General features: G+C 31.3%; 1 protein-coding gene and 1 long non-coding RNA gene across 2 annotated transcripts; one reads left to right on the top strand and one right to left on the bottom strand.

Moving 5' to 3' along the window:
* Nucleotides 1–1,842: 1,842 nt before the first annotated feature.
* On the bottom strand, nucleotides 1,843–16,998 carry LOC139494600 (spore coat protein SP96-like). The gene is made up of 5 exons (XM_071282760.1): nucleotides 16,930–16,998; nucleotides 16,239–16,257; nucleotides 14,407–14,705; nucleotides 3,864–4,094; nucleotides 1,843–1,899 (listed from the first exon to the last, which is right to left on the bottom strand). Exons 1-5 carry the CDS (start codon nucleotides 16,996–16,998, stop codon nucleotides 1,843–1,845), a joined length of 675 nt encoding a protein of 224 aa, XP_071138861.1.
* Nucleotides 16,999–18,606: 1,608 nt separating this feature from the next.
* LOC139496303 (uncharacterized) lies at nucleotides 18,607–20,057 on the top strand. The gene is made up of 4 exons (XR_011657595.1): nucleotides 18,607–18,999; nucleotides 19,241–19,300; nucleotides 19,594–19,650; nucleotides 19,911–20,057. It is a non-coding gene; the product is annotated as an uncharacterized lncRNA (long non-coding RNA).
* Nucleotides 20,058–21,274: the final 1,217 nt, after the last annotated feature.

The raw sequence follows: 21,274 nt of genomic DNA, 5'->3' as shown, positions 1-21,274 counted from the left end.
AATCCAGATACAAATACTTTCACCGACATATATTTTTCATATAACTGTGTGCCTAATCCAGTGTTGAAAAGAAGTAAAACAAATGGAGTAGTTGTTTTGTTTTAGCTATTTATTGAGCTACTTATTTTTGTATACACCATTGAAGCTCAAATGAGATACCGGTACTGTTAACGTCAAAGTTTTTTTTAATTACCTGTAAATGAAAAATACTTGCACGTTTGTGGTACATGTTAAACCATGTGATTGTTTGCCTTTTTTGCTTTGTGAACATAAGTTAAGATCAGATATCAGATCTTCACCGAGTTATGTATGCATTAACTGATCGTTACTAAAATTAAATGTTCGTTCTTTTCGGAAATCGATCTGTTTGATATCATTTGACAGGGACATGAAATGACATATTTTTTTTTCATTTACCTATGTGACGTCAAGAACAAAGAAAATGTATGATTTACAAAAAACTTGCATGGTTACGGTACAAGTTTAACAACGTGATGTTAACCATAATGGTTTGACGACATTAATTGAAATACTGTTACTAAAAGTGCAGTTGTTTGCAAGTATCTAAATGTAGTACTTGTCTTCATTAATTCTATTATATTTCTTTTTATAATATAAAAATATTTGTATATTGTCTCTTTGTTACATATACTAGACAGCGACATGAAATGACAATTTTTTTCCATTACCTGTGTGACGTCACTAACAAAGGAAATGTAAGTTGACATTTAAACAAAGGGCTCTGTGACAAAAGGCAACGTTTGAACGAATACGTGGCCATTCAAAATGTATGAAGTAAGCTGGCAGTATATTTAAATTGATATTTCTTAGATAATTCATTAAAGCAGTAATTCCACATGGTACATTCGTTAAAAAGGAATATTTATGTCAAGACATGAAATACAGCAGATCTGATCGTATTGACGACAAGAGTGTGATTTGTTAGGTTCGAAAACAGATTTTGGATCATGTTTATAGAAGGACTATAAAAGGTCTGTACTAACAAGGTCTATTTACTTTAGGCCTAAGCCTAATAACATAGCGGTTCTCATATATGGAGATAAGTGAGTTTCTACATGTTCTCAGTACAGCTTTGCATATAAGAGAATGCCACATTTCTCTTTTATAGCACCCCCTAAAATCTCTAAATACTAATACATCTAAATGTTGTAAGTACGATAATATGTCCTGTTCTCGTAAATACCCGCAATGTTTTACAATACTTGATAGATATGAAGAATATATGTTATTAAAATCGATGTTACGCTGATTAATCAACTCTACTCCAACAAAAAGATTATCGTAGCTAGAACATAGTATAAATTGTTCATAGCAATAATCTAGAAATTGTTTTAAAATCAAATTTGGAAATGTTCACAAGAAATCTCTAATAACTTCTGAGGATTGACATGTTCTACTTATCTATAAATCAATAAATATCAAATATATAAAAAAAAATCCTCATTAAAAATCCGATTCAGAATTTGTTATTTCGATAACCTTCTGTCTTTTTGTGACGGCAAATCGATGTTACGCTGATCAATCAGCTCTTCTTCAAAAAAAATAATATCTAAAATTTAAACAAAATAATTTGCCAAATATTGTAATTGTGTTTGTGTCAATAAAATATTTGATTTGTATTTGTATATATTTTGATCTATATTTAATGTGATAACATTTACAGATTAAGTCACATATCCACTTTCTAGCTAATTCATAAAATGGAAACAACAAAATCTTTTTGGTCTTGAAAATACTAGCCATTACTTATTCTAGAGAACGAACATGTATTATGAACGTGAAAATTATTTCAAAAAATATATATCTATAATGTGGTCATATTTATAAGTTTCTGAAGAAATCTCTAATGACTTTTGAGGATTGACATGTTCTACTTATCTATAAATAAATAAATATCAAATATATAAAAAAAATCCTCATTAGAAATCCGAAAATTTAGAATAAAACTAAAAAGTTCATGCAAAGCTTTGTTCTTTTGTCGTACTTTTAAACTAATTAAATGGTTAATTCATACTTGAAATAGGTTTAAAAATGACATGAATAGTATTCTCATTCGAAATCCGATTCTGAGTCCGTTATTTCAATAACCTTCGATCTTTGTTGTGGTATTGGATTTTCTCTAAATGTTTAAACATATTTACAACAAAATTGTTCACATAAGTTTTTTCTTTCAATGTCTATATTGTGTTGATGTTTTGTGGTGTTTTGGTGTCCCAACAATTGTAAAGCGCTATGGCACAATCTAGGGGGAGGCTCACGGTAGGAGGCCGGAATCAGCAACGAGAAAGAAAACCAAACTAGAATATCAAGAAACTCGCTATTAATTTAATAAAGAAAACATTAAGATAAATACAATATAATTTCAAAGTACACATTTTGAAGTCAAAGTAAGTTAAAACAATGATGAAATAGTACAACAATTCAGATTTCCTATTAACTAATAACAATAAAGATTACTGTTTAAATAAACCTCTGAATTAAAATATTAGTTACTTAGAAACTTTATTTATTTTTTTCCAAAATAAAATTAAAAGAAAAATAGTTTTAAATTTAAATTATTTTCAAAAACAAGAGACTCACCTAGAATATCAAGAAACTTGCTATTGATTTCATAGCGGCTTGATACGTTTATATACTAAGTTCTGAATGTCCTAGCAAGTAACAAACACAAGAATGTATGATTTATGAGTTATCGACAACATGTATAATACACAAATAAAGTTGCAGACGTCGCTTGACCGTTGTCCGAACTTTTAAGATGCTCTTTATAACTTTACTAGACATATATATAATTTGGTAACTGCTGCAGTCTCATTGTCCAGACAAATTGAATAGTTTATAAAAATGCTTGTTTGACATATTTGAAATATTCAACGCTTGAAATATGTATAGAACATTTAAACAATAATTCTATGTAAAATAGTTTACAAAGTAGAACCCGCATACATTAACTAATAAACCATATGAAATAAAATAAACTACATTTTTCTATTACAATAATCGATCTCCCTTTGAAAAAGAGATTGTTCCACCAATCAAAATATACAAACACAAAGAAAAACACTCAATAAAAACACTTTTTTTTTTTTTTTTTTTTCAAGAATCATAAAATACACAATGAATAATAAAACATATATATAGTACAATTTAAATATTGGTATATATAAAAATGAATATCATATATCTAATGATCTAAAGGCCTTTAACTATTTACAGATGTACCTTAAGATGCTGATTCTAATGATTATTCTGAGATTATACACGTCGTATTGTAAATATCATTAAAATGCAGTAAACTTTTATTTACGTTAACGATTTTCCCACGATACTTAATTGTCCTCAATGGACAGAAGAAGTGGGTCCTTTTTCATTGAAATTCTTATATATTTTATAAATACATTACAATTAACCTTTGGCTATGAGCTAATACAAGTTTTTCGCGTTTATACGCGCACTTGAATCTAAGTTAGGCGATTTGGGGATTATCTGATAATATAAGAAGGAAGTCTAACTTGAATGGGTCATCTTTGGCAAAATTGTGGAAATTAAAATTTTATTAAATGATAAATAAATGGTAAATGTAAATTTTCTATTTAACGCAAATAGTTTCTGACTTGTCTCTGATAGGATTTTTGCAATCTTTCAAAATAATCGATATATAAACTAATAAAAGGGGGTAAATCATTATGTGGAATTTCTATTTCTGGATTGTTAAGAAGAGTATTTAAACAGGATGACTGTAGAGTTGAATAAGAAAAGGGGTCAAACACGTAGGAAACTAAATAATTAATCGCATCTAAATAATCTATGTCATCATGATTGTTTATTAATTTGTTCCATACTTGATGTGGCGAAAGTTTAAATAGATCCATATCTGGTAACTCTGAAGAATTTGTTGATGGTAATGTTGTTTGTCCTGTTGTTGCTCCTGGTCCTGCTCCTGTTCCTGACGTTGTTGTTGTTGTAACTGATTGTGTGGTTGTTGAGACACTCGACGCAGCAGTAGCGATAGCTGTTGTGGCAGTTGCGGTTGTAGTTAAACTTGGATATAACGCAGCAAAATGTTGTGGCGTCTGTAACCGGGAATTTCCTGCAACATACACTGCTACTTTTGCATAGGTACTTTTTCTGTACAAAAAGTCTGTGGTATTGGAAAATTACTTTTAAAATATAGTACTTTTTTAGTACACTAATATATCCTGGACATACCTTAATTGTACACTAATTGTGAATCATACTATATCAAAGTTTCTTGATGATCACTTTCTAAAGTTTTTCCTCCCTCAGCTCACTGCTGATGACCCCCATTTTCGGCCCGTGTGACCTAAACAGGAAGTTGTATAAATGACTGTTTTTCCAGGAATGGACTAAATAGCGATAAGGTGTATTGACGACAGGAGTGTGATTTGTTTGGTTCGAAAACAGTTTTTGGTTATAATCCTGGTACTTTTGATAACTATTTGGATCATGATTACATAAGGACCGTAACAGGTCTGTACTAATAAGGTCTTTTTACTCTAGGCCTAAGCCTATTAACATATCGGTTCTTATATATGAAATTTGCTAGTTTCTACATGTTCTCAGTACAGCTTTGCATATAATAAAATGTCACATTTCTCTTTTAAAGGACCCCTACTAATACATGTAAATGTTGTAAGTATGGTAACATTTCCTGTTCTCGTAAATACCCACAATGTTTTTGCAATATGTAAAAGACATGAAGAATATATGTTGTTAAAATCGATGGTACGCTGATCAATCACTCTTCTCCAACAAATTTTTTTTATCTAAAACGTAGAACATATTATAAATTGTTCATTGCAATAATCTACAAATTGCCTTAAAATCAAAGTAGGAAATGTTACCTAGAAATCTGTAATGACTTCTGAGGATTGTTCTACTCGTCCGATAAAGTGTTTCCATGGAAATTGAAAAAAGTGATTGTTGCATTGTCATTGCTAAATAAGTGTATCAATAAAGAAAGAAAAATAATGACAAAATATAATAAGATCAGGTTTATCCAATAAGAACACAAAAACAAATAGCAACTAAATATTCAAGTTTCGAATATTAATTACATAATTGTATTTGATTTACAACAAAAGTAGGGTAAAATTAGGATTGTTACAACAATTTTCGCCCTTCGTTTAACGTTAGACAGAAAATGTATCCGCAAAACAACGTTTCCAATACGTACCAGTTGTTTGTTTACTCGACTGTGACCTATTAATATACACTCAATTGAATTGCATAATGATCATTCTAAAGATTTCGCTGAAGTGAAAATGTCACGTCAAGACATTTAGAGTATTTCTTCCGTTGAGGCACATGACAGCTGTTTCAGAGTTTATACGTCATTTGGACTTCTTCTGGTCTTACCTTTTATCATGCCAACATTTCATTGTTGTTTCAAAATGTTGTCTTATCGGTCAATGTTTACAAACTCCTGATGTACAAAATTACATAGAGGATTTGTATTTGACAGGTGTCTTCGAGCATGTGCGTACTTTGATGAAAATAGAAGGGAACTCTCGGAGGCTCGATATGGGTAAATTTATCCTGATTTACATTTGGTAATAGTTTTCAAGGAAATAAAATTTATTTGAGGTTTATTTAACGGAAGCTTAATAATATTGATAGTTCAAAGAAGTAACATGTTGTTGGGATGAACATACGAGATTCTAATCGTTACCTAAGAGACGGCGAATTTCGTGCCACTCTTAGCTGTAACTATGGGGACACCATAGGGATAGCTAAATTTTAGCAATTGCTATAGCTACATAGCATCGTCATATAAAAACGAGAGCGTTTGGCTTATTCGGGGTTCGGGGATTCGATAGTCAAAGAGGAAAGGACATACAGAAAAAAAAATATACAGATATTCACAAAAAGAAAAGGTACAGAGGAAATTTATTTTATTTAATATAAAAGCAAGATACATATATATTTTATAGCTAATTTAAGCTTTACTTTACTGATTTGATTCTCAAAATTTATTGGAAATATTAAGGAGAAACAAGCTATTCAGGACGAAATATTTATAATTTCAACATTAAAGTGAGTTCTAGTCGGACATAATTCCGAAAAGAGAACATTTGCGTATATCCATATACGGGGTTAATCCCGATATATTGATTTGGTACAAGGCAGATTAACCCGTTTGAAAAGATTGGTTTATGAAGTTAAAGTAAAGACAACTAAAGAACAAATTAACTTTATTGTAACTCTTGGAAATCTTGTCATAAAAAAAAGCATTAGAAATTCAATAAATCATTTTTTGTATACATGTATTACATTATTTCTCGATTTGATTAACGTATATTTCCCCTATCCCATGAACAACAACCTCATTTTTTAGCTCACCTGGCCAAAAGGGCCAAGTGAGTTTTTACCATCACTTGGCGTCCGGTGTCGTCCGTCGTCGTTGGCTTTTACAAAAATCTTCTACTCTGAAACAACTGGGTCAAATTGAACCAAACTTGGTCACACTCATCATTTGGGTATCTAGTTTAAAAAACGTGTGCAGTGACCCGGCCAACCAACCAAGATGGCTGCCACGGCTAAAAATAGAACATGGGGGTAAAATGCAGTTTTTGGCTTATAACTCAAAAACCAAAGCATTTAGAGGAAATCTGACATGGGGTTAAAATGTTTATCAGATCAAGATCTATCTGCCCTCAAAGAGAAAACAACCTGATCAAAAAGCAAATAACAACCCAAGGACACCAATGGGTCTTCAATGCATTGAGAAAATGCCGTACTGACAGACATCTTTCGCTAGCAGGCCCCTAAACAATAATATATACTAGTTTAGTGATATTGGATGTCATACTTATCTCCAAAATGTATGGAAAAAAAAACAATACAAAACAAGCAAAGGGCAAAGGATCCTGATTTGGACAGGCACACACATATTTCAGTAACAATTTAAAAAAAATATTACAATAATTTCTATACAGCTGGAAAAATTAACAGTATCTGCGTTACAGACAATACTTTTATGACCATACAATCTTTAAAATAGGCAAGTCTACACGAACTGCACTTATATATATGTATAAAGTGAATTGCCATGGTGCATTTGCAGTTGCATAACTTATTATTTTCATCTTTTCTTTTTCAAGATATCACCAAAACTTCAGGCATTAGATTTGTTGGAAGACCCACCAGAAATGGATGAAGAGGCTGATTTCATACCATGTGATAGATGTGAAAGTTGGTCGATGATGTGAGCAGCTACTCCATAAACTGTCAACTATTCTGATAAAACGAGATGAAGTGTTGCACATTGAAGGATGTACTGTAGATCAGTCAGATAATGATACTTGGTGTAAGTTGAGGAAAAGTAGAATAACTGCGTCAAAATTTTTTATAAAGTCTGTAGAGCTGTTGACAATTTGAAATGTCCTCTTTCGTTAATGAAAAGTCTAATAGAGGAATATGATTTATCTCATTCTGAAGTAACATCTCTTGAATTGGGGAAGAGGAAAGAGAAAGCTGCACTGGACCTTTACATACGTGTAAACAGACATAAACATAAAGGCTGCATGTTAGAGAAGAAGGGACTTCGTATCTACACAAGGTTGCCTTATGTTGGATGTTCTGTCGACTGCCTGTTCTCATGTAAATGTCATGGAGAGAATCTAGTGGAAGTTTAATGTCCGTTTGCTGAGAAAAACTTGAATCCTAAGGAAGTTGCCATTAAAAAGGGGTGTGTGCTAGATTCTAGTGGTGAAATTCAAGTAACTGACAAATGCGAATATTAACATCAAATTCAAGGACATATGGGTATATATCCACAAAGCAGACTTGGTTGTATTCACAAAGAAAGGAATAGCTGTTCCAGTGTTGCTAATGCTACATTTGATCCTCTGTTTTTTGAAAGAATGAGTACAAAGTTTCAGCTTTTCTTCCAAAAACATTTAGCTAATGCACTTATATCTGGTCAATGAATTGTGTCAAAAATGTACATGCTACTAATTAATAATTAACTAACCTATATAAAATTATCGAGATCAATGACACCTTTTGTCAATCGATCGGATCTATGTAAACAAATGATCTATAATTATTTTAAGTGTGAATTGATACATTGTAAATTTTGGGATGCAATGTATATGTACGAGTTGTACATGTAGTTAGTATAATTATACTGTATATTATTGTTATGGATGAAATGTTTACCATATCATGTGTAATAAACGCTCCTTTTTTTGTGTGAGAATTTATATATTGGCAAACTTATGAAAAAAACTGTTTCATTTTCCATAGGGTATATCAATGACTCCTAGTACAACAAAATGTACAACACAGACCGAACAGCCAACAACAGAAACGCCCTCAATTACAAGCACTGTTTTAACAACACCTCTACCCCCAATGACAAGCACTGGCCCTTGAACAACTCTGCTTCCAGTTACAACAGAGATGACACAAGGTAGTATGTTAAAACAGTCAGTAAGATTACAGAAAATATTACTGATATGTTTTTAAGATCATTATCGATATATATAGATTCTATCACTGCATCGAGTGTGATACGATATATATCCACTTGAGACAGTTAAATTTTCAAATTTAAAACGCGAGGCTTGCTGAGCGTTTTAAATATTTAAAATTTAACTGTTGAGAGTGGATAAATATCGTATTACACAATATTTGGTGATGGAATCTGTTTCTCTAATGATTTCCAAACAATACGCAGGCAAACTTATTCTGTCTTTTCGAATTATCTGTAAAAACATGTGTTCTTTCGATGTGACGCCATCAGACATGGTTGCCTTTTTTCATGCCGTCACAATAGGAAATTCAGAGGAAAGCAAGTAAATTTGATGTCATAATCGGATTTTAACCAATGAAGAATCACATGTTGATTAATTTTTTTATACAATGGGTGCAGAAAGGGATAAATTGACAAAGAATTAGAGAAATATTGATACAATATCAACTAAAAGTATTGTTGATAATATAAAAACATTAAGAATTTCTTTGTATACCATGTATACTGAGACAGAATTTTCATCTACTACCACCATCATAGATATGAATACACAAAAAAAAAAAATACTTACACAATTCATCAATTTATTAATTCCAGTTGGCAGTATTGTTTATTCCTAATAGCAGAGTTTGTTATTTATATGTTGTAGAAAATTTATGCGTGAAAAGAAAAGTAAAAGGTTGATCAGCCTATATTAATGATTAATACATTTTGTTACTGCGTCCTGCTCTGGTATGTTCTTCTCCTCACCTTGATTGACTCTGGATTTATGTTCTGTAAACCCAAGGTGCATTGCTTATGCATGCGATTCGCTTCCACAAACTTCACAGGGAACTTTTTCTTTACAGTCCTTGGACTTATGTTGATCTGAATTACAGCTTTTAAAACAAATGTTATGTTCACGCAAGAACTTCTTGCGGTCCTCAAAAGATTTTTCTTTGAATCCTCGACAGTTGTTGAGACTATGATTCGTGTTATGCAGTGGACATGTTTTACTGACTTGATTTCTTTCTGATTTAACTTCGGTTTTGTTAACTGCGATTTAAGGTCGACTATGATTGTTACGAGGAACTTTGTCCTTTTCCTTTGCAGTTGTTGGAGTACTCGATGACTCATTTGGATATGAAAAACCAGGATCTTTGTCATGATCCGACTAGTGGTGCATGCACTAACCTTATTGAGCCATGGCGTTGTCAGTTTGTTTTAGATTTACGAGTTTGACTGTCCCTTTGGTGTCTTTCGTCCCTCTCTTATTGAGAATAGATGGTGGTGTATCAAACGACAATTGCCAACAACAGATACAAGATCAAAAGTTTTTGATAAACATTTGATGGAATATATGTGGAGAACACTATACACAAATAAAAGTTGACTATTTGACAGTTTCATTCAGGACATGTGCAAAGTATATCCCCTTTGTTGATTTGAAATTAGTTATTGTACAATAAGAATGAAATAATTGTACATAATAAATGTTTCACTTTCTTTTATATTAAAATGTATGTCACATATACTAGTTTCAAGAAGTGACATCCCCCTATTTTTGTTTGACACCCCCATTTTCCATAAATCTTAATAAATGACTTGTAAAATAAATGTATTATTATTGTACACTAAATATATATCAATTAAATATATTTTTTCAACTTTCTGGTTGGGGGTGCCATATGGAACTCTTACCCAAATTACCATACATTTTAACCCTGTGTTCTATTTTTAGTCATGGCGGCCATCTTGTTTGGATGGCCAGGTCACCGGACACATTTTTAAAAAAACTAGATACCCCAAGGATTATTGTGGCCAAGTTTGGTTAAATTTGGCCCAATAGTTCAAGGGGAGAAGATTTTGATAAACGCTTACGGACGACTGACGCAGGACGATGAACGCCAAGTGATGCGAAAATGAAAATATCAGTATTAAAACGTTAAAAATTGAATAAGGATGCGAAGTCATATGTTGTAGGACTAGCAACCTGCATTTTAGACAATTTCCAGGACTCGCCTGAACTTAATCCCACGAAGAATCCAGATACAAATACTTTCACCGACATATATTTTTCATATAACTGTGTGCCTAATCCAGTGTTGAAAAGAAGTAAAACAAATGGAGTAGTTGTTTTGTTTTAGCTATTTATTGAGCTACTTATTTTTGTATACACCATTGAAGCTCAAATGAGATACCGGTACTGTTAACGTCAAAGTTTTTTTTAATTACCTGTAAATGAAAAATACTTGCACGTTTGTGGTACATGTTAAACCATGTGATTGTTTGCCTTTTTTGCTTTGTGAACATAAGTTAAGATCAGATATCAGATCTTCACCGAGTTATGTATGCATTAACTGATCGTTACTAAAATTAAATGTTCGTTCTTTTCGGAAATCGATCTGTTTGATATCATTTGACAGGGACATGAAATGACATATTTTTTTTTCATTTACCTATGTGACGTCAAGAACAAAGAAAATGTATGATTTACAAAAAACTTGCATGGTTACGGTACAAGTTTAACAACGTGATGTTAACCATAATGGTTTGACGACATTAATTGAAATACTGTTACTAAAAGTGCAGTTGTTTGCAAGTATCTAAATGTAGTACTTGTCTTCATTAATTCTATTATATTTCTTTTTATAATATAAAAATATTTGTATATTGTCTCTTTGTTACATATACTAGACAGCGACATGAAATGACAATTTTTTTCCATTACCTGTGTGACGTCACTAACAAAGGAAATGTAAGTTGACATTTAAACAAAGGGCTCTGTGACAAAAGGCAACGTTTGAACGAATACGTGGCCATTCAAAATGTATGAAGTAAGCTGGCAGTATATTTAAATTGATATTTCTTAGATAATTCATTAAAGCAGTAATTCCACATGGTACATTCGTTAAAAAGGAATATTTATGTCAAGACATGAAATACAGCAGATCTGATCGTATTGACGACATGAGTGTGATTTGTTAGGTTCGAAAACAGATTTTGGATCATGTTTATAGAAGGACTATAAAAGGTCTGTACTAACAAGGTCTATTTACTTTAGGCCTAAGCCTAATAACATAGCGGTTCTCATATATGGAGATAAGTGAGTTTCTACATGTTCTCAGTACAGCTTTGCATATAAGAGAATGCCACATTTCTCTTTTATAGCACCCCCTAAAATCTCTAAATACTAATACATCTAAATGTTGTAAGTACGATAATATGTCCTGTTCTCGTAAATACCCGCAATGTTTTACAATACTTGATAGATATGAAGAATATATGTTATTAAAATCGATGTTACGCTGATTAATCAACTCTACTCCAACAAAAAGATTATCGTAGCTAGAACATAGTATAAATTGTTCATAGCAATAATCTAGAAATTGTTTTAAAATCAAATTTGGAAATGTTCACAAGAAATCTCTAATAACTTCTGAGGATTGACATGTTCTACTTATCTATAAATCAATAAATATCAAATATATAAAAAAAAATCCTCATTAAAAATCCGATTCAGAATTTGTTATTTCGATAACCTTCTGTCTTTTTGTGACGGCAAATCGATGTTACGCTGATCAATCAGCTCTTCTTCAAAAAAAATAATATCTAAAATTTAAACAAAATAATTTGCCAAATATTGTAATTGTGTTTGTGTCAATAAAATATTTGATTTGTATTTGTATATATTTTGATCTATATTTAATGTGATAACATTTACAGATTAAGTCACATATCCACTTTCTAGCTAATTCATAAAATGGAAACAACAAAATCTTTTTGGTCTTGAAAATACTAGCCATTACTTATTCTAGAGAACGAACATGTACTATGAACGGGAAAATTATTTCAAAAAATATATATCTATAATGTGGTCATATTTATAAGTTTCTGAAGAAATCTCTAATGACTTTTGAGGATTGACATGTTCTACTTATCTATAAATAAATAAATATCAAATATATAAAAAAAATCCTCATTAGAAATCCGAAAATTTAGAATAAAACTAAAAAGTTCATGCAAAGCTTTGTTCTTTTGTCGTACTTTTAAACTAATTAAATGGTTAATTCATACTTGAAATAGGTTTAAAAATGACATGAATAGTATTCTCATTCGAAATCCGATTCTGAGTCCGTTATTTCAATAACCTTCGATCTTTGTTGTGGTATTGGATTTTCTCTAAATGTTTAAACATATTTACAACAAAATTGTTCACATAAGTTTTTTCTTTCAATGTCTATATTGTGTTGATGTTTTGTGGTGTTTTGGTGTCCCAACAATTGTAAAGCGCTATGGCACAATCTAGGGGGAGGCTCACGGTAGGAGGCCGGAATCAGCAACGAGAAAGAAAACCAAACTAGAATATCAAGAAACTCGCTATTAATTTAATAAAGAAAACATTAAGATAAATACAATATAATTTCAAAGTACACATTTTGAAGTCAAAGTAAGTTAAAACAATGATGAAATAGTACAACAATTCAGATTTCCTATTAACTAATAACAATAAAGATTACTGTTTAAATAAACCTCTGAATTAAAATATTAGTTACTTAGAAACTTTATTTATTTTTTTCCAAAATAAAATTAAAAGAAAAATAGTTTTAAATTTAAATTATTTTCAAAAACAAGAGACTCACCTAGAATATCAAGAAACTTGCTATTGATTTCATAGCGGCTTGATACGTTTATATACTAAGTTCTGAATGTCCTAGCAAGTAACAAACACAAGAATGTATGATTTATGAGTTATCGACAACATGTATAATACACAAATAAAGTTGCAGACGTCGCTTGACCGTTGTCCGAACTTTTAAGATGCTCTTTATAACTTTACTAGACATATATATAATTTGGTAACTGCTGCAGTCTCATTGTCCAGACAAATTGAATAGTTTATAAAAATGCTTGTTTGACATATTTGAAATATTCAACGCTTGAAATATGTATAGAACATTTAAACAATAATTCTATGTAAAATAGTTTACAAAGTAGAACCCGCATACATTAACTAATAAACCATATGAAATAAAATAAACTACATTTTTCTATTACAATAATCGATCTCCCTTTGAAAAAGAGATTGTTCCACCAATCAAAATATACAAACACAAAGAAAAACACTCAATAAAAACACTTTTTTTTTTTTTTTTTTTTTCAAGAATCATAAAATACACAATGAATAATAAAACATATATATAGTACAATTTAAATATTGGTATATATAAAAATGAATATCATATATCTAATGATCTAAAGGCCTTTAACTATTTACAGATGTACCTTAAGATGCTGATTCTAATGATTATTCTGAGATTATACACGTCGTATTGTAAATATCATTAAAATGCAGTAAACTTTTATTTACGTTAACGATTTTCCCACGATACTTAATTGTCCTCAATGGACAGAAGAAGTGGGTCCTTTTTCATTAAAATTCTTATATATTTTATAAATACATTACAATTAACCTTTGGCTATGAGCTAATACAAGTTTTTCGCGTTTATACGCGCACTTGAATCTAAGTTAGGCGATTTGGGGATTATCTGATAATATAAGAAGGAAGTCTAACTTGAATGGGTCATCTTTGGCAAAATTGTGGAAATTAAAATTTTATTAAATGATAAATAAATGGTAAATGTAAATTTTCTATTTAACGCAAATAGTTTCTGACTTGTCTCTGATAGGATTTTTGCAATCTTTCAAAATAATCGATATATAAACTAATAAAAGGGGGTAAATCATTATGTGGAATTTCTATTTCTGGATTGTTAAGAAGAGTATTTAAACAGGATGACTGTAGAGTTGAATAAGAAAAGGGGTCAAACACGTAGGAAACTAAATAATTAATCGCATCTAAATAATCTATGTCATCATGATTGTTTATTAATTTGTTCCATACTTGATGTGGCGAAAGTTTAAATAGATCCATATCTGGTAACTCTGAAGAATTTGTTGATGGTAATGTTGTTTGTCCTGTTGTTGCTCCTGGTCCTGCTCCTGTTCCTGACGTTGTTGTTGTTGTAACTGATTGTGTGGTTGTTGAGACACTCGACGCAGCAGTAGCGATAGCTGTTGTGGCAGTTGCGGTTGTAGTTAAACTTGGATATAACGCAGCAAAATGTTGTGGCGTCTGTAACCGGGAATTTCCTGCAACATACACTGCTACTTTTGCATAGGTACTTTTTCTGTACAAAAAGTCTGTGGTATTGGAAAATTACTTTTAAAATATAGTACTTTTTTAGTACACTAATATATCCTGGACATACCTTAATTGTACACTAATTGTGAATCATACTATATCAAAGTTTCTTGATGATCACTTTCTAAAGTTTTTCCTCCCTCAGCTCACTGCTGATGACCCCCATTTTCGGCCCGTGTGACCTAAACAGGAAGTTGTATAAATGACTGTTTTTCCAGGAATGGACTAAATAGCGATAAGGTGTATTGACGACAGGAGTGTGATTTGTTTGGTTCGAAAACAGTTTTTGGTTATAATCCTGGTACTTTTGATAACTATTTGGATCATGATTACATAAGGACCGTAACAGGTCTGTACTAATAAGGTCTTTTTACTCTAGGCCTAAGCCTATTAACATATCGGTTCTTATATATGAAATTTGCTAGTTTCTACATGTTCTCAGTACAGCTTTGCATATAATAAAATGTCACATTTCTCTTTTAAAGGACCCCTACTAATACATGTAAATGTTGTAAGTATGGTAACATTTCCTGTTCTCGTAAATACCCACAATGTTTTTGCAATATGTAAAAGACATGAAGAATATATGTTGTTAAAATCGATGGTACGCTGATCAATCACTCTTCTCCAACAAATTTTTTTTATCTAAAACGTAGAACATATTATAAATTGTTCATTGCAATAATCTACAAATTGCCTTAAAATCAAAGTAGGAAATGTTACCTAGAAATCTGTAATGACTTCTGAGGATTGTTCTACTCGTCCGATAAAGTGTTTCCATGGAAATTGAAAAAAGTGATTGTTGCATTGTCATTGCTAAATAAGTGTATCAATAAAGAAAGAAAAATAATGACAAAATATAATAAGATCAGGTTTATCCAATAAGAACACAAAAACAAATAGCAACTAAATATTCAAGTTTCGAATATTAATTACATAATTGTATTTGATTTACAACAAAAGTAGGGTAAAATTAGGATTGTTACAACAATTTTCGCCCTTCGTTTAACGTTAGACAGAAAATGTATCCGCAAAACAACGTTTCCAATACGTACCAGTTGTTTGTTTACTCGACTGTGACCTATTAATATACACTCAATTGAATTGCATAATGATCATTCTAAAGATTTCGCTGAAGTGAAAATGTCACGTCAAGAATATCCAAATCACGGTGTCCGTTTTTCACCTTGGGACAGAATCCACTTTCAATTTTAATGCGGTTGATGAGTTTGTCTACAATCAGGACTACATCTTTGTCCATCCTTGCAAACACCCAAATTGGGGCATCTGTTGAGAGGACATATGTCCCCTTCTTGAGGCGACCACACAGAGCCACAGATCCTTTTTGTTGGACATTTTATCTCCACCTCTGTCATGTAACATACGCTTATAAACAATGTGCAGCAAACGAGTATTATGAAACAAGTCGCCATTTTTGCAGGTAATGATAACCCTAAAATAACATGTAAACATTTGCAAAAGAAAAAAGTATATGTACATAAAAAAAAATTCATGATCATGACTTGTACTACTCTGCACTGACTGGGATTTCTAAAAACATGAATAATAAATTTATTACAACTTTTAACATGCTTCTGAATGTGATATTTTAAAAAGAGTATGGAATGAGGGAAAATGTGAAAGTTTGTGTCCACTTCCAAGTTTTTCGTAACATTTTATATGTTTAGCTTGTACAGACACTACAACTGGTACAATGTATATGAAAAAAAAAATTGTATTTGTTCGAAGCTTTATGGTGACTAGTATGAGTGTTAATTAACCATCAATAACAGTAGTCATATCCAGAATTATTGCATGCAAACACATGCTACAAATGTATGGAGCAAATCTACATTATCTGCAAGATGTATATATTTTAAACTGAAGGCCCCACCCCCACTACAAGTGAAAACAAATTGGTAACTTTTTACTAGGTGTTCCTAAATTGGAAGGAAATACGAAGAAGTAAAAGCACGGTTACTTAGTACTTTGTTAAGGTACACTAACTTTATAATAGTTACGATTTCTTCATTATACAAAAGGGAAAACTGATGATTCATTTAATGTAAAAAATATTGCATAAGCAAACAATTCAAAAAGATTTTTCTCAAAATTCTCACGATATGAACTGATGAAATGAGGTCAGGTATTTTCGCGTGGGATATTGTCATTAAATTGACATAACTTGGATTACATAAACACATCTATTTATACTATGCTTACCAAACATTTCTTTTCATTTAGACTTATTTCCAAATCAATTTGTCTCTTTGACACATTCCCCGTTTCCATTCTTTATTCTATTAATCCCTCATTTACTGGATAACACAATGTCAATTTGCGCAGAAAAAGAAAATCATACACAAAACATATGAAAAGATTAAAAATTATCGAAATCGCACTATGTTGATATAAAACGAACAGAAAAACCACGTGGGATAACAGAACATTTAACAAAAACTACCTTAGCCATTGAAAGTCATTTATTGTTTTATAAATTTCATCATAGGATATAGTCATATATCACGAGTTGTCTCTCTCTAAACACAAACGATTGACTAACACAACAAATAACATAGTGTGACAAACAAACTCATTCCATATAATGAACAGATAAAAAAAAACTGTCATTTTATGCAACAACCAAACTCGTTTGTGTTCAACGAAATATAGAGGGGGGGGGGGCTAAATAATCCTGTCAATTGAGTTGTGGCTAATCTTACATGGTAGACAACTCTATAGTTAAAATACCATTCGGAACCTAGATTTTAATAGATTCATCAAAGCCCCTAGAGAGGTCAAGATTTCCCGCGGATTTTAACCATATGACAATGTCTGAAAAAATGGCTGTCTCATATTTTCTGTGCTTATTAATCATATATTTCCAAAGTGCTTGTGCAGTTCGATACGATATAACGGAAGTATGTGAAAAGGAATTTGACTTAAACTTTAAGTTCATAGGGTATGTATGTTCTTTCCGAGGAGAGGGGACATACATTTTCAAGGATCAGGGGCACTCTGAGTCTGGTGATGCAACCATAAGCTTTGATATGATCAATATACAAACTTTTGTTTTAATTCAAACACCAATCAGAAAACTGGAAATTCGACGAGGGGTTATGGAACTGTGTTCAAACATTTTTACTACCAACAGAGGAATTCTTATAACTGTTAACGGACAGGAATGTGTAAGTATGTCTCCTCACATAAACAAATTGTGCGTACACCCGAACGAAAGCGTGTTCCCTCCAAAAAAGAATGTTCAAATAATTTCTTTTCTTTTTCTATATTTATGAACGGGTATTTGTTAGCTAAGGGATGTTTTAAAGCTTTACTATCCATGCATGTCCCAAGTCAAGAGTCTCTAACGTTAGTGAACTGATCGTTGGTTTTCTGTCATTTGAATTTTAACTGGTCTTTTGGAGTCGTAAAGCTTTTATACTTTGCAGTGTGAGTCAAATTATTATGCTCTGTGTTGAAGTCCCATACTGTGACCTATAACTGTATAATTGCTTACATCAACAACATTATGTCTGGAAAGTTGTTTCATTAGCAATCATACCACGGCTTCTTGTGTTTAAAATCAATAAATTGGTTTGCAATAGAAAAATTTTGACCTAAAATTTCTGTTTAAAAACTGTTCTTGTATGTTTTCTGTTCAATCTGAACTTGTTTGTGTTGTTTTCTGTTCACACTGAAAAAAACATTTACTGACTACATTGCATCACATTGATTTCAATTAAAAAACAAGAAAATATTTACTCTTTAATCTAAATTTTTCTCTCAAAATGATACATCAATTGGTATTATATATGTATTTGATAGTTTTCTTAAATTTTGAATGTTTATAATTGGCACTATTTTTCCATTGTCCTTCCTAGAGCTCGAACAGTCAAATGGTTTCCATATCTGAAAAAAAGTTATAGCAATTAATTACTGAATAAAAAATCTTCACAAATAAATTTTAATACCAAAAACAATTTGTATAAGAAAGAAAAATTGTTAAATGTATTTGTAGAATTTAATAGAGGATAATCCTCAATCTTTAGCCTGTTGCACAAATTGTCTTAAATGTGTAGGTGTGTATTATCTCTAGTGCATGCCTTAGTATTTTTTTTTAATATATTTTATACATCTTCATCAGTTCAAATATTTAACTAGAAAACATTTTATTTATCCTTACAGGCAACTGATCATGATGTATCCTCCATAACATCTACGGCAGACAAATTAACCATGATTCAAACTGCCACTCAAACCATGGAAACCATGACAGAAACAATGACCTTTACAGTAAGTACAATTTAAATCTTAGAACTATATTATGTGTATAGACACACACACACACAAAGGAATGTTAATATTCACAATCATGGATATATAGTTACCAGTAATAAGATACATGTAGCAACCCTCAAATAAACTGAAAGTGTGATAGAAATGTTGTTTAAAATTCAGCTTTTTTATGCTGATCATTTTACGTAGCAAATAATTTTTTCTTCAACAAAACAGTGTAAATACTTTTTTCTTACAGGTATCGGAAGCACAGGTGTCTTCTTCAAAGGCAGCAGACAAGACTGCTACGTATACTTATGTAAGTAATTAAGCAAATATGCGTACCTTAAATACCTTCTTCTGTTTGCTCATTTACATCTGTTACTTGATCTACATGTACTTCTGTTACTAGCTCTGAATATGACGGTGGTGGATTCAATATAGGAGAATTTGATCGTGATGAGGTACTTTGACTATCCAGAATATCTTCCTCATCAAAATGAATCTGTGATAGCTGAATTGTTCTGTTCACCTTCTCCCTACAATTATAAAATATATTTCTTTTTTTAAATTGTAAAATTCTTTACAATGCATTTCTGTTTCCATTTTCAGACTGATAATCAATCCTTAGGCTTGGATGATGAAAGATTGGCATGGTTGTATTCAACTGTAAGCTTGATTATTGGTAAATATTTTTAAAATTACATAGTGTGATCATAGAAATGTGTGAAAATGCCAAGCAAACATTTATTTGGTATACCAATTTGTTTTTAAAAAACACTAGTTCCACACCATATCCTGATATTAAAATACAAGTATTACATACATAAATGATCATATTAAATGATAGCAATCCACCTTTTAAGGTTTCTAACAAACTTCATGATTAACAGGAAATAACTCATTTTTCCCCTTGTTTTTTTTTCCAGTCATTGCTATCGCCCTGATTTTCTGCTGTTACAGATGCTTTAAAGCCAGAGCCCGCAATTCATCAAAGAAAACCAACCTGTTCGAACTTTCATCTGACATACATTTTGAAGTACCTGAAGCCATTAAGATAGATTAATTTTTAGAAATTAATTTTTTGAATATGCATTCTAACATTTTCTAAGTCATGTGGAAGTCATTATTCTGAATTTCAAATATATTGATTCTTACAGGTTACTTTCAGTATATGATTTTGCTGACTCTGCTTATATAACATCAACTGTTTCCAGAAAATGAATTTGTCATTCAATTAAACCAACTTGTAAGGCGTATACCAGCTATAGGTCGTGGCATTAACGGGAACAGACAAAATAATCAACCACAACCTCAGCACAATAACCAAGACGGACAAAATAATCAACAAAATGTTATTCAAAATGTTAATCAAAATGTTAATCAACCTATCCCACCTCAGAGGTTAAGAAGATCTGATCGTATAAAACGACCAGTGCAAAGGTTGTCTTTGTAGAAGTTGTTTAAAATTTAAACAAAATTGAATGTTACCTTTCTTGTATGGTGAGTAGTACCATCTCCAATATCTTCCTGCCTACGCCATCCTTTTTCTCCCTCATTGCTTGGATTAATTCAAATAACCACACTAAAATATCACTTCTAGTATAATACAGAAACATTAACCCCTGTTTCGGAGTTGAATGCACCAAAGTATGATATAATGAAGCCAAGTCTATATCATAATCTTCCAATCTATCTAAGCAAGATAGCATGGTTAAAACTTCAGTTTTACTCGTGTCGTCTAAAATGCATATTATACACGGTTGGTGGCAGACCACCATGTCTAAAATTTCTTCTTTATGATATTTTAACCTGTACACTATAGATTCCATTTTCTTAATTTAAAAATGTTTGCAAGTATGAAATAAGCATGGTTTTCTCAATATATATAGTCTTTGGAGATAATTGCTAGTGAAGAAGTGTAACCAAAAAAAATACCAAAATTCTCCCCCATTGTCCTATTTTAAATTATATGGGTAGTGCAACGTTTAAGTCCTTTATTTCAAAAATTATATGAACAGTTCAACTATTAGTATATGGTTTAAATCTGCTTCGTGAAAAGGTTACCAAATAATAACATAAAATTAAGAAACTGGTCAATTTCAGCAGTTCATTATAAGTTCAGTTTTGTATGAGTTTGTGAAATATTTTAGAATGCATATTCAAAGAAAGAAATCATTGTAGTTTATATTTACAATATTGTTCCACAAGCATCCTTTTTTATTCATTATATATCTGGCATCCCACATTATTAATATTTCCACTTGTTTAGTGATTTTTTTTAAATGTTTAC

Source organism: Mytilus edulis, chromosome 11 (assembly GCF_963676685.1).
Source record: "Mytilus edulis chromosome 11, xbMytEdul2.2, whole genome shotgun sequence".
NCBI classification, from domain to species: Eukaryota; Metazoa; Mollusca; class Bivalvia; order Mytilida; family Mytilidae; genus Mytilus; species Mytilus edulis.
The sequence above is the reverse complement of the archived record's forward strand: the minus strand, read 5'-3'. Positions and strand labels throughout refer to the sequence as shown.